This window comes from Cynocephalus volans, chromosome 11 (genome assembly GCF_027409185.1).
Source record: "Cynocephalus volans isolate mCynVol1 chromosome 11, mCynVol1.pri, whole genome shotgun sequence".
Classification (NCBI taxonomy): domain Eukaryota; kingdom Metazoa; phylum Chordata; class Mammalia; order Dermoptera; family Cynocephalidae; genus Cynocephalus; species Cynocephalus volans.
Genome location: NC_084470.1, coordinates 121197972 through 121225167, shown reverse-complemented (window position 1 = coordinate 121225167; position 27196 = coordinate 121197972). Strand labels below are relative to the sequence as shown.

Sequence of the window (27196 nt, the reverse complement as noted above, 5' to 3'; positions counted from 1 at the left end):
ATTTCCACAGCATCAAAGGCCTGGGAGTCCTCCCACACCTATAATTTTATCTCTGGGAGAAGAAGTAATAATCCACTCCGGGTACAAATGGAAAAATGGAACCTGGAAGGTTGGGCGGTTTGTCCCAGGCCCCAGAGTGAGTTAAAGGTGTCCAAATCCCTTACACGTGAAGAGGCCTTTATAAATCAGCAAGTGTACAAAGTACTTTGACATTTAGAAAATAACTGCTGATGGGGCCGGCCCGTGGCTCACTTGGGAGAGCGTGGTGCTGACAACACCAAGTCAAGGGTTAAGATCCCCTTACCGGTCATCTTTTTTTTTAAAAAAAGAAAGAAAGAAAAAATAACTGCTGAGGCTCCTGGTGATCTGGTGACTCCCAGTTTACAGATGGGAAAGCTGAGGCTGAGAGAACTTAAGAGACTTGCCCAGGATTGCACACTGAGCTTGTGGCAGAGTTAGGGCTCAGACTTCCACTGTTCACCCACAGTTTTCACCTGGGCCCTTCTAGACCCTCTTTGCCATTATTTTTTTCCTTCCTACAGGTAGGTCTGCTAGGGTGGATAGTCATGAGCCGGGAGGGAGAGAGTTAAATTCTTCCTAAGCGGCAGAGATGGTTTTGAGCTGGGCTCCTCCAGTGACCCCATCACTGACCCCCTTCCCCTGGGTCAGGTCTGTAGGCTGTGGGGGAGGGAAGCAGCTCAGTGAGCTCTAATGGCCCAGTGGGGGCAGAGGGAGGGCCTGGGGAGGGGACGCTCATCTCTCTCCTTCTGTGGACAAAGATGAACAAAGATGCTGGTGGCTTTTTCAGGCTCTGTAAGAAATCCCTTAGGGTGGGCCGCCATCAGCATGGCCTGCACTTTTAATCAAGCCACGGAGCACAGGCAGCTCTTGTAGACACAGCATATCCTCTGATGTGTTCTTGGTTAAGTGGGAACAGGGATCTGGCAGGAAGTGAAGGCGGCATGGATGTGTGGGGTGAGGCAGTCACCGAGGCAGGCAGGGAGAGGCCTTGTCCGCTGGCTGTCCCCTCCACACCCAGCTCCCACAGGCAGAGAGGGTTAATTGGGGTTTTAATTGACCAGTAAAGTGCCAGGTGGAAAATCAGAAAATGGAAACATCAAATGAACCTTAGGGCTCCTGGGACTTTGGGGCCAGCCTGTCAATCGCTGAGGAGGAAGAGTATGATTTGGGTGGCCCAGAGAAGCCAGTGTCTGTGACCTCAAGTGGATTATTCCCTGCAGACTCGGAAGGCTGCCCAGTTCCTCCTCCTCTGCCTGAGTGGCCCCCTCTCCATCACTCCCCTCTATCAGCACAGCCCTCTGGCTTAGAGCTTCAGTCTGGACCATTGTCCCGTGTCCTCTGTGGCTCTGGGATGTAGAGCAACTTGCCCGGGGTTGTATAGCAAGTCTGGGGCAGAGCTGTTCTGGAAACCAGTGCTTGCCTTGGAAACCACCACCCTAAGGAGGACTTTTGAGGGGAAAGGATTTCCAGGAAAGCTGAGGAACCCATTTTATGGGAAGACAAAATCTCTTTCTCTGTCCCCATCTCCCTGCCACCCCAGCTCCCTTGAACTCTCTGTTGAAAAATCCTAAATACACGTTGCCTCTCGGTTGCAGGTGGAAGCTTTTAATTGTTCGTAGAGGTAGAGGCGAGAGAGGCCATGAGGGGAGGCCTTCTAGCTGGTGGGGCAGGTCTGGCACTGTCTGGCTCTGGCTGTTCCTAGACACTTCAATTAGTGACGTTAATTATGGCCTTGTGAGCCTCCAGCCCTGCTGCCATCCCCACCCCCGCCCCGTCAGACGTAGTCACCAGTCTGTGAGTCTGTGTTTACGGTCTCGCCTCTGCCCATCTGCAGATTAAAGGTGCCCTGAAAGTGTAGATTACTAGCAGTTTCATGGTCCCCATCTCTTTTATTAAACCATTTTTAAGTGTGCAGTGCAGGGGCATTAAGTCCGTTCCATCCACAGAGCATTTTCATCGTTCTAAACTGAAACCCATACAGAGTTTATCTGAACAACAGCTCTCCATTGCCCCCTCACCCCAGCCCCTGGTAGCCTCTATTCTACTCTCGGTGTCTTTAACTATTCTAAGTACCTCATGTAAGTGGAATCATGCAATATTTGTCCTTTCATGTCTGGCAGTTTCACTTAACATAGCATGATGTCCTCAAGTTTCACCCATGTGGTAGCATGTGTCAGAATTTGCTTCCTTTTTAAGGCTGATAATATTCCATTGTATGTATATGCCCCATTTAGTGGGTCCATTCATCCATCGATGGAGACTTGGGTTGTTTCCAGCTTTTGGCTAGTGTGAATGTTTGTTGCTATGAGCGTGGATATACAGGTATCTCTTCAAGACCCTGCTTTCAATGTTGGGAGTATATACCCAGAAGTGCAATTGCTGGATCACATGGTACTTCTATGTTTAATTTTTTGAGGAGCTGCTGTACTGTTTTCCACAGCGTCTGCACCATTTTATATTCCCACCAGAAATTCTCCACATCCTTGCCAATACTTTTTTCTTTTTCTTGGATAATAGCCATCCTAATGGGTGGAATCTCATTGTGACTCTCCATCTTTTTAAGGGGAAGTCAAGGCCTGAGAAATGCTGAGACATGCCCTCCCCATTGCAGAAGCAGTCTGGCCTTGGGCCCAAGCTACCTGGCCCCCGTCACGGCCTCTATCCTCCATCCTGAACCCCCTATTTTGCTATTTTTGTCCCCAGCCTATCAAGAGGAGGCAAGTGAGGTCCACTGACTGTCAGGGCCCCTACCTTCCCACGTGTCAAAGCAGGAGAATGGCTGTGACTCGGCAGAGGTAGATAACCTTGGGTTGATGGGAAATAGGTGACTTTTTTTTGTCTTTTCTAAATTATCCTGAATTTTGCAGATTTTCCAGAATGAGCATACATTCCGTTCATATGCAGAAAAAATTTTGATAAGAAAATAAGAGTGACTGCAGGCATATGTGTTGCAAGGGCTCACATCTCTGCTCGATGCTCTTGCGAGTTCAGGGGTGAATGTGAAGCTTGTGGGGCAGGAGTGGAGGTGTGGGGACAGGTGGCATGGAGGACCAGCCAGAGAACAGAGGGGAAGTGAGAAGTGGAAGGGAGGTCGGGGGCCGGGGCAGCCCTGTGCCCTACAAATGCTGCTCCTCATTCACATGGAAGATGCTGTGGGTAGGACTCTGGATTGGAATCACCTTGTCTCTGCAAGTAGTGCAGGCAGGCCACATCGAGCTCCCCTGCTGCATTTACTCCTGTGTGGCCGGAAAGAGTGGTGAAGCCTGTAGCCTGTGAAACAAGAACTTTCTGCCCCAAGTTTGCCTTGACTTCTCTTGCATCAATTGAACCAGAACCAAGGGCCTGGTTCCCTTGACCCCCATCATAGGAGCAGCACTGGCCCAGCAAAGATGGAGGGCGGGGGGCCGGCGATTCAGGCTCCAGGAGATGATCTTCCACGGCTCTTGGGATCTCTGATGAGTGGGAGAGAAGCCAGTATAATCCACCACTTAAAAGAAGAGACTCATCAGCCAGTGTCTGGGTTCAGTTTCTTGGTTGCCACTCACTAGCTGTGACCTTGGGCCATGGCTTAGCCTCCTTAAGCCTCTGTGTCCTCATTGGTAAAACAGAGATAATTAGTAGTAACTATGTCACAGTTCTTTCTTTTTTTTTTTTTTTTAAAGATGACCGGTAAGGGGATCTTAACACTTGACTTGGTGTTGTCAGCACCACACTCTCCCAAGTGAGCTAACCGGCCACCCCTATATAGGGATCCGAACCCGCAGCCTTGGTGTTATTAGTACCACACTCTCCCAAGTGAGCCACGGGCCGGCCTTTAAGTCACAGTTCTGATGAAAGAGCTAAATCTCTATAGATGACACTTAGCGTATTATGGAGTAGACTCCTGTGGTCAGGTTGAGAGGTGGATTCTGATGGTAGACTGCCCGGGCTCAAATCAACTCTGTGTCTCAGTTTCACCATCTGTAAAATGGAGGTAATAATACCATCTACCCCAGATGATTACTGTGCAGATTAAATAAATTCACATAAGTAAAAGCGATTCAAACAGTGCTTGGCACATGGTCAACGCTCAATAACAGTTAGCTATACTTGGGGGTCCTAAGCCATACACACCAGTGCTACTCAACCAGTTGTTTGTGGCTGGCGTCTGCCACCTCATCTGATTGTCTCAAGAGTCTCATCTGACTGGTCAGTGCCCATCATTCAGTTGTTAAATATTCTGAATTTTACTGTTGTTAGTTTTATTATTATTAGCGTTGTGGGTTCCATATGTCAAGATCCCTTTCTGGATCACACCTCATCCCACCCCTTTGCCACGTCTTGATTGAGGTGGTCCTGCCTCATTTTCCAAAGGGTGCCGGTGATGGAAACCGGGGTCCCAGGCAGACTGGGGTGAAGGCTGGCTACTTTGGGGATTTGATTAGCATTTTAGATGAAATCAGAGACTACGAATGATATTGCTTCTCCTCTCCTTGCTTCTCTGCCCTTTTGTAAAGGAGTGAAAGCCAAAAAGAAAAAAAACTAAAGAAAACAACTAGCCATAAATAAAGGGGACCGTGAAGATGACAAAAAGAAAGAAGAAATCTTGCTTATGTGGCAGGCTTGGCTGCCGATGTGGTAGATAATGGGAGAGGAAACGTGGCCTTTGCGGAGAAAAAGAACGGAACACTTTGTTCGCTGGAGGAATGAATGCTGCATGGGCAAGTGCTGCTAAATTGGGGTTTCCGATAAGTGAGCTTGTTTTGGGGGAGATGGTGGTGATTAGGCTAACACGAGGCGTGGGTGGAGGCATGGGTGGCGTCCCACCTAGACACCCTGGGGTGGGGGAAGAGGAGGTGATGGGGGAGCAGCAGACCTAAGCGGGCTGCCCCAGCGCGAGGTCAGTGCGTCCAGGCTCAGCCTCTGGGCCTTGGCCACCATGACTGCAGTGCTGATGGCCACCTTGCTTCTTGGGGTCAGCTCAAGCTGGGGGGCTAGATGCTCGAACCCCTCTGGGAGCCCCCTGACCTCTCAAGGTGTATCTTCTGAGGTGCCTTCCAGAAGTAGTCCTGGGGAGGAAAGGATGAGGCCACGGTGTGTCTGCTGATTATTTCTGTGCCGACCTCTGGGGTCAAGCCTGTGCTCCTGTCAACACTGCCTGGTGGCTTCCAGCGTTTACTGACTCCTCTCTCTGTCTTGTACCACTTAGCTGTCTCGACCACTGACCCATTTCCCCTGCCCCTGAACTGAGTGGCTAATGCGGGAAGAGGGAGAGGACCTCGGGGACCCCAGGATGCTGTGGGCTCATGGATGTGTGTAGGTTGATGTTTGAAATGCCTATAAGAAGGGCCCTTGAAACATACACTGGTTTGGGGCTGAGTGCTCTGGCTGGTGGAGGACCCTGGAAGCATGTTTCTTCGTTCATTCATTCATTCATTCATTCATTCATTCATTCATTCATTCATTCAACCACCACAACAATCCCAAGTGCTAGTCTGCTTTGTGCCAGGCATTGTGCTTAGTATTTTATATACAGTAACTTACTGATTCTCCCACAACCATGAGAGGTAGGTATCATGAGCCCCTACTACCGATAAAGAATCCACAGTGTAAAGAGGCTAAGTCTCAAGTATTCACTGGGCTACTTAGAGCAGTGTTGAATTGGGTGGCTTCCCAGTTCTCCACCCTCACCTCCTAACTAGATTATGAGGACAATACCCATTACAGTTGTTCAGTTTGGATGTGTGCCAGGCTCTGGGCTTTGCCTGAGTTATCTCACTGACTCCTTGAAACCATGCTAGTGGGTATTTATTACTAGTCCCATTTATAGATAAAGGAAGTAGTAGGCTTAGAGAGTTCAATAAGTTGCCAGTAAAAGGGATTCTGGGGTTTGAACCAACTCTGCATGTGTCCAGAACTTCCATTTCACCATATGCCATGAGAATTTAGACTTGTCGCCCAGCAGAAGCCAGTGCCACCATCCCACCCCAGCACTGGTAGGAGGAATGTCTGGCAAAGAAGAGATTCCTGCAGCCTGGTGGGTTAACACAGCTGTTTGCACACAGACTTTGTGCTTGTCATTTTCCCTGTCTGTGGTCATCCCTCTAGTTCCCACTCTCCCTCCCCTCCTGGGGTTGGCGGGGGATTGCAGGAGTTAATGGAACATCACTTCACCCTCCGGGGCTCCAGAGGAAATGAGGGAGCTTGTGAGTTCTGCAGAGCTTGTGTCATCAGGCACTATGGCTTGGCCAGATAAGCGGTGGTGCTGGGTATGTGGGGTTTCCTTGGCAAGTCTGTAGCCTTTCAGCCTGTCTGCACTGTCTGGGGCCTGGGTGCCTGACTCAGTGGAGGCACCTGCTGGGGGGATTCCAGGGTAGTTGGGGACACCAACAGAACATTCGGACGAGGGAGGGAGACCCGTGTGGAGCAGATGGAGAAGGAAGAGGTGACATGCCCAGCTGTCCTTCAGGTGTGGGTCTCCTGCCTGTCTGGCCACGTGGGGACAGGGAGGGAGAGATCCCTTCCCACTTTGGCTCTATTCCTCCCTCCTTCCCTGAACATATATTCTGTATTGGAATCTTTAATAATACATTATCTCCTAATCACAAAGTAGGTATTGGAATCTCCATTTCACTCATGAAGAAACTAAGGTTTTGAGAGGTTGAGTCTCTTCCCCAAGTAACCAAAGCTGCCTTGGTTTCTTTTGACTAATTTTTCCTTGGCCATGACTCAAGTGAAAAACAAGTGGAACCCTAGAAGCAGTGGAGACAGTGGCCAGTCTATCTCTACTGGACCGGAGCCTGTGATTTGGGGTAGATGAGAGTGTGGCCAGGGCATCGGCCAACAGATGAAAAGATGTGCATCTGTGCATCAGCGAGGCCGTCTCAGCTGGGCTTTGGGTAGGGTGTTCTAGCCCCCAAGTCTTGCTGTGCACAGAGTTCTTGTGAGGATTAAACTAGGAAATGAATGAAGAGCCAGTCACTGAGAGCTTGTAGCCACGTAAGTGCTACATCGTCGCATGCTTTCCTGTAGCCCCCTTCCTTTGGTTAATGCTGTGTGCTGGCCCTGGGAGACAAGGACGGGACCTGCCGCTGTCTCCTAGCACTGCTAGGGCACGGGAGTCCTCCAGAGGAGGGACTCCTGGAGACACTGTTTACCTCTTCTCAATTTTACTCGGCCATCAGGGTCTTCTGGAGGCACACATCATGCTGGGAACTTCAACAGCACTTTCAAGCTGTCCCCTTTCTTTCTTGACTGTCCTCCTGGGTTGGGAGAAGACTCAGAGGCCTCTCAGAGGCCTGAGAACCAGGTGGGGAGTGGGGAGGGGAGCATCCCTGCTACTGTCTCTCCCTGGCTATTTCTTCCTTCGTGCCTGTGGGCTCAGTCTGGAGTTGGGATTCTGTGCCAGAGCTGCTGGTGGGAAGGCTGCCTCCTCTCGCAGGCTGGAAGACAGGAGCCCGGGAATTCCCCACACCTCTGCCTGCCTGGCATTGGCTGCTCTACCAGGTGAATGCCACCTTGGCATGCCCAGAAACAGACCAGGGACTGAGAGTGTTGGCTGTGGACCCCCTGAGCTGGGCTAGACCAGACCAGGCGATGCTTTGGATTTGATACCCCCCCCTCCCGGGCTACAGGGGCTGCAGAGGGTGAGGGGGACTCTCAGGAAAGCTTTATCCCAAGCCTGCACCAGCCCAGCTCTCAGCTCTGAGTAAACAGGAGAGATAGGATCGGGCGTAGCCAGGAAGGGTGGCAGGGTGCGGCCAGTGAAAAGAATGGCAGGATGTGGCATTGGGGCACTGTTCTGGGCACCCACGCCTCGGGCTATTGTTCAGGGCAGCCTGAGGCTCTCAACCCTCTGGGGCTTTGAGAGGAAATGACATTCCCCTGGGACACAGGCCCCGCCCCACCCCTACTGTGTGGATCTCTTTCCCTGGCGATGCCCCTTGGCACCACCCACTCAGGCTAAGTGTGGGAGTGGGAGCCAGCAATAGAGGAGGTTTGGTGGATGCCCAGTGGGGAAATGTAGCCATTGGTCCTCCTCAGAGGGTCTGCCCGTCTGCACAGGCTGTCTTCCTGTACCCCTGGGTCTGACTCACCCGTCATGCTACGATGACTGGAATTTATTCCTATCTTTATCTGCATCTAGATATTGGGAGGGGGGGTGGCTGTCGTTGTGGAGGGAGGAAGGGCTGAGAGTGAAAACTCCTTTGATTCCAATCCAGCAGGGTCGGTCGTTGACTGATCAGAAGAGGAAGTGGTTGGTGATTTGTTTGGGGTAGCAGGGGGCTTGGTGTGTGTGTGCCTTTGGGTGGGTGGGTGGGTGTGTAGGTGGTGGTCGGAGGGGCCGGGAGAGGGTTGGTTGTGGGGAGTAGAAAAGGGAGAGGATTGGTACCTACAGCTGCTTTGTCGCTTAAGGGCTGTGTCCTGAGCCATTGGCCCTCCGTGGAGCAGGTGCCTCTCTATGCTGTCCTGGGCACTGGATTTGGGGGCCCCCCAGCCTGGCAGGCAGCAGCTCAGAGACCCGAGGATCTGCGCATCATCTTAGGGGCCTTCACCTCTGAAGGTGGCTCGGGTGAGATATGGGTACAGGGGAAAGGGGGACAGAAGAGGCCTGTGAGGTGAGCTCCTGAGAAGGAAGGGAAGGCAGAGCAGGGGTGCTGTTCGGCATCCCAGCCTGTTGCAGGTCCTCTGCCTCTAGTTCTGGAGGAGTGCTGCCCTAACCAGCCACGTAAACTTGACATCTCTGGACCTCAGTTTCGGGTGAGAGGGAGGAGATCAGGCACACAGGAGCACTTCCACCTACGTGGGAGGTTGACAGAGTGTCCCCTGGACTTGTGACCTCTCACCAGGACTGGGGACATCAGACTAGGGTGGGAACTGGGGGAGCCCAATAACTCATCTCTCCTGTGGGCCAAGGGACCTTTGGCTTCTGGGCATCTGGGAGAGGGGAGGTTGTGGTTACTGACTTAAAGACCCCCCGAGAAGCCGACTACATGGATAATTGAAGCATAGAGCATGTTTTATAAGGAAAGGGTAAAGGAATTTGAGGGATTTTTTAGACTCTGGAAAAGAAGAATCTTCAGGGAGGTCTCCAGGGTCTTTAAATTCAAAGTATGGAAAGTATGGAAAATATTTCTTAAAACAAAAGGAAATGGATTTGCTTTGCTGCTGGGGGGATTTCGGTCACTCATAGGAAGAGCTTAGGTCCAAGGGAGAGGCAGCAGAGGACAGTTGGGTGTTGGAGGTGGGGGTGTGGGAAATAAACCTCAGAGAGCTGCATCTGTCCAGTATCTATCACCTGTTACACATCCAGGTCTGCTGTGTGCTGTGCTGCTGAACTATGTTATTCTCTTATCATTGCATGAATATTTACTGAGCACCTCCTCTGCTCCAGGCACTGTGCTAGACTCTGGGGCCACAATTATGAGCAGAAACAGGCATATTTCCACATGCTCTGGGTGGGTTAGGGTAGGTTTTCGGGCTTTTGGGTGAGTTAGAAATGAATTCAGCATGTAATGGTATCATTAGCAACTGTGACAAGTTTGAGGTGCTGTGAGAATATAAAACAGACTCATCTGATAGGGTCTGGGTTGTTAACAGAAGGCTCACTTCTTCATGTTGCGTTTTCTTTTCTTTTCTTTTTTTTTTTTTTTTTTTGTTGGGTGGCCGGTTCGGGGATCTGAACCCGTGACCTTGGTGTTACAAGGCTGTGCTTCTAACCAACTGAGCTGACCGGCCAGCCCTCATGTTGGGTTTTCTTACGTCCACTTTACTGAAGAGGAAACAGGTTCAGAGAACTTACTTGCCCCAAAATGCACAACAGTTAATGGTTAGGGTTTGGATTCAATGTACCTGGGTCTGTCTGACCCCAAGACTTTTCTCTCAACCACCTGACTCTTGGAGCATCCCGGGTTGTACACAACTTATGGATACTCATCCTGTATCATTTAATCTTCATGGACACCTGTGAGATGTGGATTATTGTGCCATTATATGGATGAGGAGACAGAGGCTCAGAGAGGCTAATTAACTTGCCTATGTTCACACAAATCAGCTGGTGGTAGGCAGGAATTTTAACCCAGGTTGTTGGACCCAAAAGCCTGTGAGTTTTCCAAATTCTGTTCTGTTGACTCTCCCAGTACCCTCGTTTTACAGACAAAGGCTACAGAGGTGAAGCAACTGTGCAGGGACACTGTGATGCAGAGTGATAGAGCAGGGACTGCACAACGCTCCCCCTCACCACCACCTCGTCCCCCTTGCTCCCTGTAATTAGTTTTTCACAGATTACCTTTGCTCGCCTCTCTGGGATGGTGAAGGTCTGGAGCCTGGCACTGGTGCTTGCATCTCAGTGGGCCATGGCAGGCTGGGACTTTGCCTCACTCCAGGCTGTGACAGGTTAAGGAAAGGCTCTGCACTCCTCAAGCAGGCCTGTGCTTGGGGAGGGGGAGAGGGAGACAAAAGAGGTGTCCAGGGAATCTCTCCCCCAAAGATGAGACTAGGAGGTGCTCTCCAGGAAGTGCCATCTTGTCTGAGCTGCTGCCTCTCCATCCACAAATGAGCCCAGGGGAGACCCGCTAAGAGCCAGGGCCCCACGCTGCAGTGGAGTCAGATGCTGGTGAGAAGGAAGGGCTCTTGTCTGGGCACGGTTATCTAGTGGGCACCAAGCCCTGGTGAACAGACTGACACCTCCAAGCCAGCTTGGCTGGTCACCAGGAGCCACTTTCTTTGTTACCAGTTGCTGTGCTGCAGGCCAGGATAAGCCATTGGGAGCCCCAGGAGGCAGGCTCCCTAATAGAAAGATAATCCGCAGGGCCTGGCTGGAGGTCTGTTTGGGGTTAAATGTGGGCAGAAAAGGCCATCGAAGCTCAAAGGGAGGAGATGTTGTAGTGCAATGCTGTCTACCAGAAATGTAATGGGTACCACATACATAATTTTAAATTTTCTAGTAGCTCCATCAAAAAGTGTAAAAACAGGTGAATTGAATTTTAGTAATGTGTTTTATTTAACTTAACCTATCCAAAACATTCTAATTGCAACTTGTAATCAATAACCAGTTATGAATGAGTTGTTTTACTTTCTATTCTGCCTACCAAGCCTTCAAAACCTGGGGTGTATTTTACACTGGTGGCACATTTCCGTGGGACTGGCCCCACTGCAGTGCTCAGTAGCTGCATGTGGCAAGTGGTCCAGCCTTGGGCGGCGCAGCCCTGGAGTTCATTAGGACAGATGATCACCTCCTCTGCCTCCACCTACAGCTCCGGGGATGGGTGGACGGGAAGGTCTCAGGGCTTTGTGTCCCATTCGCCTGACCACGCTCCCTGCTGCAGCAGCTGCTGGGGTTTCTAGGCTGCAGTGGGAAGAAATGCTGTGAGGTAGGAGGGGAAAGCCATGAAGCTGGGGCAGAATGAAGGAGAAAAACCCGTAGGACCCAAGTCCAGAGCGAAGAGGCGACCCAGTGGCCCGCCGGCCCGCAGCCACGGTGGGTGTGGGACGAGGTGGCGCGGAGCCGGCCAGGATCAGAAGCCCACAGGCCAGCATTGTGCGCCTGTCACACTTCCTTTGGCTTTATTGCTTTTGTCCAACACCCTATTGTCTGGTTTCCTTTTGTCCCCCTTTCAGGGCTGCAGCCTTTTATTTTCCAGCCAGCCTGGTTGTTTTCATTTCTTTTGTCTGAAGTTCCTGAGAGGAAGGTTTTATTTTCAGCGGTTTGATTAATTCACAGCTTGAGCCCGGGGTTTGTTTGTTATGTAATTGCTGCCCTCAGCTTCAGGATAATACCCCCTCCCTGGCTGCGCCCACCCCCACTGCTCCCCGCTTTCGGGGCGGCCCCCGGTGCCCGGATGGGCTGAGCCGCCTGCTTCCTGCACGCTCTCCAGGCCCCTGGGCGGTGGCAGGGGACCCCAGGGCGAGCTGGGCTGGGGTCTCTGATTTTCTCTTCATCTATGTGGGCATGGGGCCAACGAACTCTTAGGGTCAGGTAGGCCCCTCTCTCCAAACCCTGCAGTGCCCTGTCCTGAGTCTTGAGCCAGCCTCCAGGTCACCCTGCACTTTGAAAGTGGGTGGCCAGGAGAGTCTAGTCTGGCCTGATCTGTAGGATGGAGTCAAATCGAATACATATATTTATATCTTATTCAATTATAGTGCTCTTTGAGTTACTTTATGTGAAATCCCATATGTGTACTCTATTGTATAGGGCACTATAACATTGCATGATTCATTATACATTTTAAGAAATATTTTACGGAGTGGATGCCATAGACAAATATTATACTGCACCTGCAATTTAATTTAAGGGATATTTTGCTATACCTGATTTTTGCTATTTATTTCCCTAAAAATTTAATCCCCATGTTAAAAAAAAAGTTTTGAAGAATTTTATTTAACAATACTTAACTAGTGTGTATCAGAATCACCTGCAGAGCTCCTTAAGAGATCCATGGCCCCACCCCCAGAGATTCTGATTTGTGGGTAGGACCCATGACTGCCTCTCAAACAAGCCGCCAAGCTACGCTGAGGCTGGTGGCTCTTATACTACACTCCAACTAGCAGCGCCACCAACTGTTACTAACGCTGCGGAAATATCAATTCCTAGTCCTTACTACTGCCCTGTAAGAAAATGTAGAGTCTCATCACACTCATTTTACTGATGAGGACACTGAGGTGTAGAGAGGCTCAACAACTGGCCGAGGTCACTCAGCTAGTGGCCCAGGACCCATTCAAAGTGGGAACTTGCTGTGTGTTCTCACTGGAGCCCAGAGCCATCCCTGGTTGCTTGTCCCATTGACTTTGGAGGGTGGGCATCTGCAGCTCTGGCTGCGAGCCTGGCATGACCACTGGAGACTGCTCCCCAGGGTCCTGCGATTGATTGCCCAGCTCCACAAGATGTCCCAGGCAGTGGTGAGACAGGAGAGGAGCAGCAAATGCACAGTCTCGTCTGCTATGTGTATATCAGCTGCTTAAACCACGGATTGCAAATTCATATGCCTATAGGGGCCAATCTCTAAATGAGAGACTACATATCAGAAAATATTTTCTTAAAGCCACTCATCTCTCAGCCCGTTGTTTATTTTCCCACTTTTGATAGATAATGAATATAAGAAATACTTCACTTTTTCCTTGTCTCTACTATAAGAAAAAAAAAAAAAGAGTGAATGCCTTATATAGGACAGTTGATACTTGGTTCCCTTTTGGGGTAGTAGTACGGAGTGGTGGGGGCCGAGGAAAACTAGCCTGTCCATAAGGAGTACCTGCTACTCAATTCCAGCCAATTTTTGCAACAACGATGGAACTGGAGGTTCAAATCCAGATTTTTATGTGCTAGCTCTTGATTTTTAAATTTTGGTGCCTACAAATACATTTTGTAATTACAAATATGTATATATACACACATACATAGACACATCGAAAAGAAAATTACAACAAATTTAAATATCTCAATTGGCTTTTTTGAGATTCTTGAATTATTATAAAACAAAAGAGAATAAAGTCCAATGAGTCGCACAGAGAGGGGGGTGGTTTTATGGGCAGAAGTGGCTGCAGAGAGCAGAAACAAAGAACAAAAAGTAGATTGGTCATTTTCAAAGTTACTTTCCTTCTAAGGCAGGGACAGGGAGACCGAACAATAGAAAAACAACTGACCAGTTAACAGGTTACTTGAAGCTACCTTTTTTGTGTAAGGATTAAAGCAGAAGGGACTTCATATTATGCTGTTGGTGATTGAAACTGGCCTATTTGGGAAATTGGTTATCGCTCTCTCCTTGTTTCTAGGTCAGATAACAACTTAGATTTAGTTTGGTGATTTGAGACTTTAGCATGGATGACCACATTTGGATGTTTAGTCTGGTCTGTTGGGGCCTCGTGCAGGAGCTTAGCCCAAAAGAATGTCCTCCTGTAATTGTTAACATATATACATATAGAATGTATATAAAATCTTCAGCTGTAGTAGGCTTACAGACAGCCAGTTAACAGTCACTGCTTCCTTAGGTCCATCAGCCCACTAGTCCCAACGTTGCAACAGGCAGGGATCCCGTGCCAAAGGTTGAGACCAATTTTCCCTAGACCTTTCTGTTTTAAAAACAAAACAAAAAAGCATGAGAGACAGAAGAACCTTTTCTAATTTTTCTGTGGGTTCCAAAAGTAGGCTTACATTTTGTGTTTGTATCTTTGTGCAGGGTGCCAGGGGTGCTGGGGCTGGGGGAGCAGGTGGTAGAGTCCTTGCCTCAGGGGCTCAGAGGGCAGGAGTTTACAGATCAGTCTTCGGGCCTCCCCTCAGCTCACTCTTTCTCTCCTCTCTCAGGATGTCCATGAGGAGCCCCATCTCTGCCCAGCTGGCCCTGGATGGCGTTGGCACCATGGTGAACTGCACCATCAAGTCAGAGGAGAGGAAGGAGCCCTGCCACGAGGCCCCCCAGGCCACTGCAGCTGAACCCCAGCCTGGAGACCCAGCCCTGGCCCCTCAGGACGGTGCTGACCCCCAAGCTCCAGCCAAGGTGCCTGGCACTTTCCCAGGGGCTCCTGGGTCAGTGTCTCTGCACTGCCTCTGTAGCCTCATACCCACGCACCCTACCCAGTGGGCAGCAGATGCAGGGAGCACGGTGCTGCTTAGGGGAGCAGGGAGGGGCTGCCAAGTTCAGTCTGAGGCTGGAAGCCAGGTCACCTGTCAGCACGGTGTGGGCTCATCCCTGCACTTATTCACTCACCTGTGTGTGACTGCTCCCCCGTGTGCGACCCAGCCCTTGCTCTTGAGGACTAGCTGGGAAGACAGGGTACACATGCTAAAGTGTGGCTTAAAAGTATCTACCAGCTTTGGGCCAGCCCGTGGCTCACTCGGGAGAGTGTGGTGCTGATAACACCAAGGCCACGGGTTCGGATCCTATATAGGGATGGCCAGTTAGCTCACTGGCTGAGCATGGTGCTGACAACATCAAGCCAAGGGTTGAGATCCCCTTACCGGTCATCTTTAAAAAAAAAAAAAAGTATCTACCAGCTTTTTCATACGATTTGAGAAAGTCAGCCTAACTACCCAAGCAAGAGTTAAATCATTGGTAAAGATGATGTAATTTCTCACCCTTACAATGAGGGAATTGATCAGTAAGGACGCTTGTAGATCTTAAATATTCTATGATTCTGTATTAGTTTGTTTCTGTTGCTTATAACAAAATGTACAGAACTGGGTATTTTATAAAGAAAACCAAACTTTTCCTTACAGTTTCAGAGGCTGGGAAGTCCGAAGTCCAGTGAACACTTATGGTGAGGGCCTTCTTTGATGGTGGCTTTACAGCAACGTAGGGGTCTCACATTGGAGAGGATAGTGGAGCAGAGAGAGAGACTAACCTCTCGTGTGCTCTTTTAAAGCCCTCAGAACTACTCCCCTGACCACCATTATTAATCCATTCACTATGGCGTGATCCTACAATCTAATCACCTCTTCAAGGCCCCACCTTTCAGTTACCGTAATAGGATTTCCCACCCTCAAGGGTTACGGTGGGAATCAAGCTTCTAATATATGAACTTTGGGAACCAATTCAATCAACCCACAGCAGATTCCATGCAGGAAACGTAAAAAAGGGATATATAATTAAAAGCCAAGTGAGTGAAAACGAGGAGTTTGGGGGCTCGAAGGACGAATCCAGCCTGGAGTCGAGTGTGTGTGTATGAAGACTTCCTGGAGGAGTAGGGCTTCCAAGCCAGGCCTTAAAGGATAGGGAGGGCTTGGATGAGAACAGGAGCGAGGGGAGTGTTTCTTAAGGAGGGATGCGGTGGGGGCCCTGTGAGTACCCAGCCTAGCTAGAGCAGTGGGTATACGCAAGGGAGGAATAATTAATAGCTGGCTTTGGTCCCTGACTCTGCAGAGGCAAACCTCATTCACACGCATTAGCTCCCTTGATCCCAGCAACAATCCTGTGACAGGGGAGGCATTAGTATTTCCACTTTCAAAAGAGGGAAGTCAGGTTCAGAGAAGTTCAAGGACTTGTGTGGGATCAAGCACCTATGAGTTACCAATCCTGGACTGAAACAAACCCAGGTCTTTTGTCTTCAAATCCTTTGTCTAACCTCTCTCTCTCTCTCTCTCCCCCTCCCTGCCCCCCCTTCCTCCCTTCCTCCCTCTTTTCTTTTTGGGCGGATGGCTGGCCAGTACAGGGATCGAACTCTGGACCTTAGTGTTATCAGCACCACTCTAACCAACTGAGCTAACTGACCAGCCCCCGTCTTCAAATCTTTTGTTCTTTTCACTATATCAAGTAAAGTGTGAGCAAAGGTTGGGAAGTGGGGGGACAAAGGGCCCTGCTGGGGAGCAGTAGGGCTTGGGCAGAGTCTGGGGTTCTCTCAGGGTGGACATCTCTAGGGTGCCCAGTCCTCCCTGCAGTCTGTCCCCCCTTCTCTTGGGGGTGACAGTGACGTTTCAGTGTGTCTTGCAGGACTGTAGTTCTCCAGAGAGCAATGGGTCCCCGGAACCCAAGCAACCAGGAGCCTCTGAGGCCTCTTCTGGAAGCCAGGAGAAGCTGGACTTCAACCGAAATTTAAAAGAAGGTGAGATGTCTGCTCGGGTTAGGGGAGGCGGCCTGGGGTGGGCAGGTGTCAGGGCAGTTGCTCCTCATCCCTTCGGTGTCTTCCAGTTGTGCCGGCCATTGAGAAGCTGCTGTCCAGTGACTGGAAGGAGAAATTTCTGGGAAGGAACTCTATGGAAACCAAAGATGTCAAAGGTAAAGGCCTGTGGTGGCGGCGGCGGAGGCACATTTGAACCCACTCTCCCTGCCCCTGGCCTGGCCATGCAGTCTGGCTTTGTAGGGCAGTTCTTGGTTTTTTGTCTTTGTTTTGGTTTTATTTTTTACAGCTGGTGAGGGGATCCAAACACTTGACCTTGGTGTTACCAGCACCACACTCTCCCAAGGGAGCCAACCAGCCAGCTTTGTAGGGCAGTTCTTGGGGTTCTTAGTATCCTCATCTCTGTCCTGTGTCACTTGGCTTCTGCCTGGCCCTAGGGGACATCACCATCCCTTACCTAGGGAGGCCCAAGCATTAGGTCTGGCTCATCCCCATGCAGGAGAGGCATGGCGGGAATCAAATCCCATGAGTATGGATTTGGGCTCTTACCAGGCACCCTCGTGACTTTAGAGATGTCATTGCCGCTTCCTAGGTCTAACTATAAAATGAGCAGGAAGTTCTTTTCATGGCTGATAGTTAATTCTAGGCCACCAGCACCTCACTAAGGGAATAGGAAGGGCATATTAAAAGTCTGCTGATGGGGTCCCTTGGAGTGATGGTTTTTCTACCACAGAGGGAGCTTTAAAACAAACAATGCAGATGCCCAGGCTCCACCCACACCTACTGAGTGAGAGCCCCAGGTGATGGGGGCCTGTGCTTCCCAAGTGATGCTTGATGCAAACAGCCTGCACCCTGGCACTTAGAAGAAGCTGCTGTATTGGACACTAGCTAAATTAGAGGGCAGGGAATTGCTGACATTTACTGGGTGAGAACCATGTGTCGGACCCTCGACTCAGCTTTACATATGTTAGCTCGTTCAGCCCTCACAGTAACCCTGTGAAGTGACTATTACTGTGCCCATTTATAGATTAAAAAACTATAAAGTGCAGAAAAGTTGGTAGTTTGCCTACAGCTCACAGGCAAGATGGTCTGAAATGGGACCTCCCTTGCTCCAAAGCCTGGGCATGTCCCACTGGACCCCTTCTATGAGATGGTTGGTTGTCCACCATGATCCTGCAGCACTGGGCACTTGAGGACGTCTGAAAGAATTTCTAGGCCAGCTAGTTGTCAGGTAGTAAGATGAGGAGCCCCTCCAGGCCAAGGATCATGTTTCATCATTTCTGTCACTCAGCTCCTAACAGGGGCCTGGGACAGAGCAGTTGCTCAGTAAATATCAGACGGACGGGTGGATGGATGGACGGATTGAACAAATGCACAATCTCAATGTCGGCTGTTCCACCCTGGAGCAGGGACCCAGGAGAGCCTGGCAGAGAAGGAGCTCCAGCTTCTGGTCATGATCCACCAGCTGTCCACCCTGCGGGACCAGCTCCTGACAGCCCACTCGGAGCAGAAGAACATGGCTGCCATGCTGTTCGAGAAGCAGCAGCAGCAGATGGAACTGGCCCGGCAGCAGCAGGAGCAGGTAGGTTTGGGGTCTGGCTTTCTTTCTGGGGGAGGGGGTCTCTCAGGGCCAGAGAGGAGCACCTTTAGGCCTGGCCTAGCTGGGGCAGGCTGAAGCCTGAGGGAATTTGGGGGCAGGACTTGGGGCAGGAGCTGTGCAATTCCCACCTCTTGCTGAGTCAGAAGCCCTTGTGGGGGCATCTGGGGTGGGAGGCGCTAAAGAGACTTGCTTCCTGCCCAGCTCCATCCCTGGCTCCTACGAAAGGAAGATCTTTCTGAGGGCTGACTGTCCTACTGCTTCTCCACCCGCCTCTGTCCTCTAGTTTGGTGTGCCCCAGTATGAATGGCAGTGTGTGGTGAGGGATGGGACAGGCCCTGCGGGAGGAGGGGCACAGGGCTAATGGCCATGACCCCCTTCACCAACTCTTTCCCTCTCCAGATTGCTAAGCAGCAGCAACAGCTAATCCAGCAGCAGCATAAGATTAACCTCCTCCAGCAGCAGATACAGGTAAAGAGAGGGGAGACCTGGGTATGAGGAGCAGGAGGGGAGAGGGCTGACACCAGCCTGGAGAGGGGCTGGGGACAGGGGATATGGATCAAGCTAAAGCTGCCCAGAGCAGAAGCACTTCAGCCTGACCCTCGGGAGGGGGCTCTAATTTCTGCTGTTGTCTCCTGCCTGTCTTCTTTCCCTGTTTTAAGGGAGGGGCCCAGAATGTCCTCCACCCCAGCTGAGACTTGGGGACAGGTAAACAGGGGCCCATGGAAGTGGCATGGGGCCAGATGGATCCTCTTGAAGACTGTCCCTGCTCTGTGCCCTGTGCCTCTCATCCATAGGTCCACCCTCTGTGTCCTGGGCTGACCACAGCTGGGTAGCTCTTTGGACCCCTGGGGACTCACACAGAGTTTCTTTGCCTTCAGCAGGTCAACATGCCTTATGTCATGATCCCAGCCTTCCCTCCAAGCCACCCACCTCTGCCTGTCACCCCTGACTCCCAACTGGCTTTGCCTATTCAGCCCATCCCCTGCAAACCAGGTGAGTGTGGGAGGAGAGGCTCTGCCACTGAGGCTGGCTTGTCCCGAGGCCAGGGAAGGAGTCTGGAACTGCTCTCATCCATTACGTTGCTATGTGGCCTTTCCAATCTGTCCAGTGAAAGAATAACCCCGTCTTTCTGAACTTCACTGGGAGAATGGAAAGAAATTGCACGTCGAAAACCATCAAGCACTTTCCAGATGTAAGATGATGTAGCAATTTAGGTCTAATGTCCCCTGCTCCACTGTGCTGGCATGTTAATGTGTTGAATATTAGCTAGGTTTATACGTCTCCCAAATTCCAGCAGCCACCATTCCTGCCTCCACACTCTTGTCCCTGTCCTGAGCCTGCCTCGCCTGCCTTCTGCCCCGTCACTGAAGTTCAGCAAACAGACTGACCGTGTGTCAGGCACCTTGCAGTTGTCAGGGAGCCATGGGGTGATAAAATATAAACATTGAGGTCGAGGAATTTACAGTCTGGGGAGGGAGAAAGAGGAGGATACCAGTAACTGGGAGGTCTGGGAAGGCTTCTGAAGGAGGTGGCGTTTGAGTAGGTCCTGGGAGGATGGGTTGGCCATGGGTGGGTGCAGTGGGAGCTGAGGGTAGAGGGTTCGGGAAAGGGTGGTCAGGCAGAGGCCCTGGATTCTGAGGCTGTGAAGGGGTGTCAGAGTTGAGGGGGGTGTGGGATATCGCTGGGGAGGGCATTCGGGGCCAGAGCATGGAGTCTGGAATTTATTTTGTAGGACGTGGGGTGCACTGAACATTTGAGTAGCAAATGTGTTGTCTCTGGCTGTGGGTGAGAGGGAATGGAAGGGAGACCCGGTAGGGGGCTGTTGAGATAATTCTAGTGATAGGGGATGACACCTGAACTAGGATAGTGACAGTGGGGATGGAGTCAGAGATGGAGTTATTGGGCTGTGGGGACAGGGCAGAAGTGCTGCCCACGGTTGGCCCAGGAGGATGAACAGCTTTAAAGTCAACTCCTTCTGCCCACAGTCCCCCACCCCCAATCCTGTTCTACAAGCGAGAAAGAGAAAGCAGGGGAGCTCCACTAGGTGTGTTCCTTGGGCCCACCCTTGTGGCTGTAGGCTGTGGGCAGGTGTTCATCGGTCAGCCCCACTGACTGCTCCTGCCTGGCTTGTACCAGGCCCGTAGGTAGGGTAGGGCAAAGGGGGAACACAAAGGACTGAAAAAGTCAGGCCCTGTCCATCCATTCAGGCTGCTATAACAAAATGCCATGAACTGGGTGGCTTTCAAACAACAGACATTTATTTCTCACTGTTCTTGAGGCTGGGAAGCCCAAGATCAAGGTGCTAGCAGGTTTGGTGTCTGGTGAGGGCCCTCTTCCTGGTTCATAGATGGCACCTTCTAGCTGTGTCTACAGTGGTGGAAAGGGTACGCAGTACGCAGACTCCCTCAGGCCTCTTTATCAGGGCACTATCCCATTCTTTTTTTTATTTATTTTTTTGTCTTTTTTGTGACTGGCCGCACCACGCTCAGCCAGTGAGCGCACTGGCCATCCCTATATAGGATCCGAACCCGCGGTGGGAGCGTCGCCGCGCTCCCAGCACCACACTCTCCCGAGTGCGCCACGGGGTTGGCCCCACTATCCCATTCTTAAGAGCTCTGCCCTCATGACCTAATCACCTCCCAAAGGCCCCACCTCCTAATACCAGCCCCTTGGGGGTTGGATTCCACCTATGAATGTTGGGGGACACAAACATTCAGACCGTAGCGTTTTTCCTCTGGCCCCCCAAAATCCATGTTCTTCACATATGCAAAGTACATTCATCCCATCCCAGTAGCCCCAAAAGCCTGACTTGTTCCAGCGTGAACCCACAAGTTTCAAGTCCAGAGTCTCATCTAAATAGCACCTAAATTAGATATGGGCGAGACTCAAGGTACGATTCATTCTGGGGAAAATTCCCCTTCAGAACTAGCAGAAATGAATTTCTGTGGTTTATAAGCTACCCCGTTTATGGTTTTTTTTCCTAGCAGCCCAAACAGACTGAGACAGGCCCTATGTTGAGGGAAGTTTCCAGCTAGCTGGGGGAATTGAGAGGGGGAAAGGCTGAAGGGGTAGGACAGAGTAAGGACACAAAACCGTTGCAACTCCAGGTGAATGCGGAGCAGGGCTGGGGAGGCCAGGAGGGCAGAGGCCTGGTTGGAGGAGGGGACCCAGGGTGCTTTCGGTACAAGTGAGGCAGGAAATAAGCTGCAGAATACTGGGACTGTCAAGGCAGCCTCCTGCTTTGTTTGCTCCAGAATCCAAGCTACCAGGGGCCCCGTCAGCTGCCGGGTGCCCTTTCCTAAAGCTGACTACTGACAGTGCCCCCCCACCAGCTTACAAGCCTCAGCTGGTGCCCTGTTGCCTGCAGTGTGGAGTCCAGACTCCCGAGCTCAGCATTCACAGGCCTTGGAACCCACCCTTACCACTCCTTCTCACACTCCATGACCCGTCTCCACCTGTCCAAATCCTGCCCATCCTGCAGGCACGAACTCACCTGTCCACTCCCCCAGGAAGCCTGCTCTAGTCACCCTAGCTGGGACATAGTTCCCTGTCAGCTACCTGTGCAGCCCCCATCACTACCTGCCATGCACATAGTGATCTGAACATGTGGCTTATCTCTCCACCTGCAATGTCAGCTCCTTTGTCCTAGTTCTGGTTAAGGGTGAGTGAGACAGGATAGGCAGAAGAGAGAGTGCTATGTGGAGGGAAAGGATGGACCATGGAAGACCTGGGTTCAAATCCTGGTGCTGCCATTCAATAGCTCTGTGGGCCACCCACTTAACTTCTAAGATCTGTCTCTTTATCTGTAAAATGCAACAATGATGAGCACCTACTATGTGCCACACACTTTGTATTATTGTCAGAGAATTCACATGAGCCATGCCACACAACAGATACCTTTGTACCCTGCATACAGTAGGTACAAAATGTAAGTATCCTCTGAATGAAGGGATGGTATATCCTCTCACTGCATCATTGGGTTGGAGCTCCAGGGTCTGGGAAACTTTAGAGTAGGTTGGGCAGGGCAGGAACAGGGTGAAAATGCCAATCACCATACAGGGACAGTGGGGCACAAGGGGACAGGAGGTCCCTGGCAGTGCTTTGGGGCTGGGAGGCCAGTGTTTGGAACCAAGCTGAGCCATCTCTGAGCCTTTGCCCGCCCCCCCACCCCCCCGTGGTGCTGGGACCTCGTCAAGCAGGGTGTCTGCTGTTCTGTGCTCATCCAGGACTTTTCTCCTTGCCGCCTTTTCCATAGTGGAGTATCCGCTGCAGCTCCTGCACAGCCCCCCTGCACCAGTGGTGAAGAGGCCTGGGGCCATGGCCACCCACCACCCACTGCAGGTACTGCCCTCTGCCCAATGGCCTGGGGCTCCCTGCCCAGCACATGACAGCTGCTGCCCTCCCGGGGACTGCGGGTGTGGAATGCGAGCCTCTTGTTCTTCACCTGCTCCTTCTGTCTACTTTTCCTGTCTGGTCCTTCTTTCTGTCACTGTATGTATTCTCTGTCCCTCTGTGGGGGTCTCCTTTGGTGTCCCTCACCCTCTGACCCTTTGGGTCTCCCTCAGGAGCCCTCCCAGCCCCTGAACCTCACAGCCAAGCCCAAGGCTCCCGAGCTGCCCAACACCTCCAGCTCCCCCAGCCTGAAGATGAGCAGCTGTGGACCCCGCCCCCCCAGCCACGGGGCCCCCACGCGGGACCTGCAGTCCAGCCCCCCCAGCCTGCCTCTGGGTAAGCTGTCTGCCACCTGCAACTTTTCCATCAGCCTCTTCTCAGGGGAGAGCCAAGGAGGCTTGATGTGACCTTGGGCATGTCCCTTCCCCTCTCTAGGTTCCGGTTTTTATAAAACAAGGAGTTAGAGCTGCCCTTAGAGGTCCCCTTTCTCCTCTCCCCCATCACATCTGTCTGGGCACTCTAGCATCAGGGATTCAGGCCACTGGGTTGCACAACTCCAGGGGGTGCTGTTCTTGTTCTAGCCTATTGGCACTGCACAACCGCCAGCGTAAGGGACGCCCTGTGGAGGGGCAGGAGGGAGCGCCGAAGCAGGCAGCTCATAGCAGTGGCATGGCGGGGGCTGACGGCGTTTGGGACCAAACTGGGCTGACCCTGAGCTCCCCTTCTTTCTCTTTCTCTCTCCTCTCCTGTAGGCTTTCTTGGTGAAGGGGACGCTGTCACCAAAGCCATCCAGGATGCTCGACAGCTGCTGCACAACCACAGCGGGGCCTTGGAAAGCTCCCCTAACACCCCCTTCCGTAAGGTAGGGGCCCCCACTCCCCTCCACCTGAGGGCAGGAAGAGATGGTGGCCGGGGGTGGAAGATACACAGTAAGAGGCCACCAAAGAGAGGAGCGGGTGATGCAGAGGGACTGATGTACGGGTCACCCCTCTTAACCCCAGGACCTCATCAGCCTGGACTCGTCCCCAGCCAAGGAGCGACTGGAGGAGAGCTGTGTGCTCCCACTGGAAGAAGCCATGCTGAGCTGCGACATGGACGGTGAGGGCGCCGGGCCTCGGGCTGATGGGCAGGAGGGCCCACCTGTCTGTCCTGCAAGGCCGGGGCGGGGCAGGTCGTGTCTGTCTCCGATTCCTCTGCACACGGTCTGTGTGTTGGGTCTTCTCCAGGTGCATGTGCCTCTGCTATCCCATTATGTGTCCGTGGCTCTGTCTCTGCATCTGCTTTCCCACGTCTTGTGACTGCTGGGCCTCCACCATCTCTTCTGAAGGGCCCTGTATAGCTCTGGTTTCCTTGTGTGTCTGTCCCTTGTCTGTCTTGGGCCTCTGCTAACTTGCTGCTGGACTTTGGTTTCCTCTGCACCCTGGGCCTTGCTCAATCTGGGCTGGCTTCTGTGGGAGCCTCCTCAGTGCCTCCTAGTGGTGTAGTAAGGGACGTCTCTTTGCTGGCCTTGGAGAACTCTCCTTACCCCATACACGCTGCCCAGCTGACTCCACCCATGTCCCCCAGGCTCCCGCCACTTCCCTGAGTCCCGGAACAGCAGCCACATCAAGAGGCCCATGAACGCCTTCATGGTGTGGGCCAAGGATGAGCGGAGGAAGATCCTCCAAGCCTTTCCAGACATGCACAACTCCAGCATCAGCAAGATTCTTGGTAAGGGCCAGTGAGTGGGCTCTCTGGGGGCTCTACGGGTTCCAGAGGCTATTACCCAGTGGGAACTAGGTCTGCTCGGGACTTGCTTGGTGATATTCCATGCCACATTGAACTCTGGTGGAATCTGATGGGGGGTGCAGGAGTTAGGGGGATGCGGGCACAGCTGGATCTTGTAGCATTGTAGGGCTCTACCAGTAGCACCTGCCCTCAAGACTTCATGGAATGTGTGTGTGTGCATGTGTGTGTGTGTACATTCTTTAGCCCCTCTGATCTTTCCCTAATCTGTTCGAGACCCTTAGAGCAGACTCTGGCAGAAAACGGTAGAGACTGGTGTTCTTGGGGTTTTTAAATTACATGCCAAGGAGGGATGTAGAGCAGGGCAAATGGGGCGGTTTCTGACACTGAGGCTCCTCCAGTCAATGCAGGACTCTTGTCAATTGAGACACCAGGTATTTTATCCGAAGCAAGGAGCCTGTCTGAGTTGTGGCAGCTCTTCTGTTTTTGCAAATCAGACAGAAGCTGCTGGGGGTGTTTGGGCTGTGGGTGGGTGCTGAGTCTTAAACTGGCAATTGGGTACCCCATACATGCCAACTTCGTGCATTCCTTTGCTCAACAACCAAGGAGCACCCACATTGGACCCGGCCCCTGCTAAGTGCTTGCGCGTGTACTAGCTTGTTAACCCACCCGGGGAATGAAACTTCTCGGGGACGCTAGGGCCTGCAGGGGTCTGGGGTGGTCGGCAGAGCCCAGTACTGACTGCCTGCCACGGGGGCTGGGTCAGGCTCCCGCTGGAAGTCCATGACCAACCAGGAGAAGCAGCCCTACTACGAGGAACAGGCGAGGCTGAGCCGGCAGCACCTGGAGAAGTATCCTGACTACAAGTACAAGCCGCGGCCCAAGCGCACGTGCATCGTGGAGGGCAAGCGGCTACGCGTGGGCGAGTACAAGGCCCTGATGAGGACCCGGCGCCAGGATGCCCGGCAGAGCTACGTGATCCCGTGAGCAGACCCTCCCCAGGTGGCTGAGAGACTGCATGTGCGTGTCATGTGTGTGCAGCCCGTGAATGGCTGGACGTCAGTGTGTGGCTTACCTCCGTGCGCGATTCCAGGGGTGCTGTGCATGTGTCTGCTAGCCGTGTGTGAGTACACAACTGCATGTGTGTATGGGCTTTGTCTGTGTGCAGCTGGGCCTGCCCGTGTGACCCCAGGGATGCTTGTGTATGTCTGTGCATGACTGTGGTGAGCACTTGGTGGCTGAGGATACAGTATGTGACTATGAGTGACTGTAGAGCACCGGCCACATGTACCTAGAGAAACATGCCTGTAAATCCCATTTCTGAAGAACTCGGTACAAATTCAGAGGTACTAGAAATCAAAGTATTCATCATACAGAAAGATTCCTGACTTGACCAAAGCAAGGGCCCTAGGGGATTCCATTAAACAGGAAATCCCCCGGGGTGTTTAAAATATACAATTTCCAAAAATTGGATTCACACACAGTCCCCTAGGAATATTATCCTTTGAACACACCCATGGTCCTGGGTCTGCGGGGCTGTAGCTGACAGTGAATTTGGCCATCAGAAAGCAGAGCAGGGCCAAAGTGCCTAAGACACAGATCGGGAGGGTGCAGGGTGGCGTGCACATGCCCTGAGGAGGCCTGGAGGGGAGCAGGGTGGAAGTGAGGGTGCCCCTGTAACCACGCCTCCTCTCCACCCCTCAGTCCGCAGGCTGGCCAGGTGCAGATGAGCTCCTCAGATGTCCTGTACCCTCGGGCGGCAGGCATTCCCCTGCCGCAGCCCCTGGTGGAGCACTATGTCCCCCGGAGCCTGGACCCCAACATGCCCGTCATCATCAACACCTGCAGCCTCAGGGAGGAGGCTGAGGGCACAGACGACCGGCACTCGGTGGCCGATGGTGAGATGTACCGGTACAGCGAGGACGAGGACTCAGAGGGCGAAGACAAGAGTGACGGGGAGTTGGTGGTGCTCACAGACTGATCCCAGCTGGGGGGGCCCGGCCCCTTTTCCACTGGGGAAACCTCGCCCCCAACCTATGACCACAGTCAGCTGACCTGGACTATGTTGGTACTTGGACTTGGGTGTGCCCAGGAGATGGGCAAAGCTGTGCACTTGTAGATACATTCCTGAGGGGACCTTCCCCTCCCCACCACCCCTTCAGGCACATCGAGGAGCAGTTGGTCTAGGTGGGCAGGGCCTGCATGTGGTGAGGGGCTGAGCTCCTCTGCTATTGGGGCCCCTGGCCAGAAAGTGCTGTATGACCCTCCTCTCTTGCAGGTCTACCCACCTGGGGGTACGGCAGCTACAGACCTGTCCCCCGTGGGGCCACGTGCTTTGTTTCCATTCTTATCCTGGCTGGATCAGCCACTGTGTGGGACCAACACCCCCTCTCACATGCCCCCAGATAGTTCTTCTATCACCAGGATCACTCTGTACATCGTGCAAAAGGGTCTGGCTGTCCCTCACTGTCTTTATCTCTGCCAAGTCCATTGTGCCTCTGGCTGCTGTGTGTGTGCGTGCAAGCATGCGTGCACGCAAGTGTGTGCGTTTTCATCTGTTCATTCATTGCACAAGATATTTATTGAGTGCCCACTACGTGCCAGGCACTGTTGCTGAGTTCCTGTGGGTGTGTCTCTCAAGGTCACTCTTCCTTCCCTGGGGGACTCTTCTGTGCTTCTTTTTGTCCCCAAATTGCTACCTCTTTGTCAGTCTGGGTGTCTCAGGTTCTATGTGTCCTGTGTGCATTTCTCTCTCTGTCCTTGTCCCTCTGCAAGTCCCTTTGTTTCTCTCTCCCTTTGTTAGTGTCTGTCCCCGCCCCCAGATGGCCTCCTGATTCTCTGGGTCTTTATAGGCCCCTGGTCTGCCCCTGGACCCATCAGCCTTCCTGACCTCCTCCTGCTCACCCCTTCACTCCCTCCCTGACTCTGCCAGTT

General features: G+C 52.2%; 1 protein-coding gene across 1 annotated transcript in view; it reads left to right on the top strand.

The window, feature by feature from the left end:
- The window catches only part of SOX13 (SRY-box transcription factor 13), a 45178-nt gene extending 17982 nt beyond the window's left edge, over positions 1-27196 (top strand). The window contains exons 2-15 of the mRNA XM_063114989.1: positions 14297-14510; positions 15168-15173; positions 16419-16530; positions 16617-16703; positions 17955-18127; positions 18545-18613; positions 19024-19138; positions 22401-22486; positions 22711-22873; positions 23290-23399; positions 23539-23635; positions 24104-24247; positions 25029-25245; positions 25967-27196. Coding sequence (XP_062971059.1) covers positions 14298-14510; positions 15168-15173; positions 16419-16530; positions 16617-16703; positions 17955-18127; positions 18545-18613; positions 19024-19138; positions 22401-22486; positions 22711-22873; positions 23290-23399; positions 23539-23635; positions 24104-24247; positions 25029-25245; positions 25967-26243 — 1869 coding nt within the window. The 5' untranslated portion in view covers position 14297 and the 3' untranslated portion in view covers positions 26244-27196. The remainder of the gene's footprint in view (positions 1-14296; positions 14511-15167; positions 15174-16418; positions 16531-16616; positions 16704-17954; positions 18128-18544; positions 18614-19023; positions 19139-22400; positions 22487-22710; positions 22874-23289; positions 23400-23538; positions 23636-24103; positions 24248-25028; positions 25246-25966) is intronic.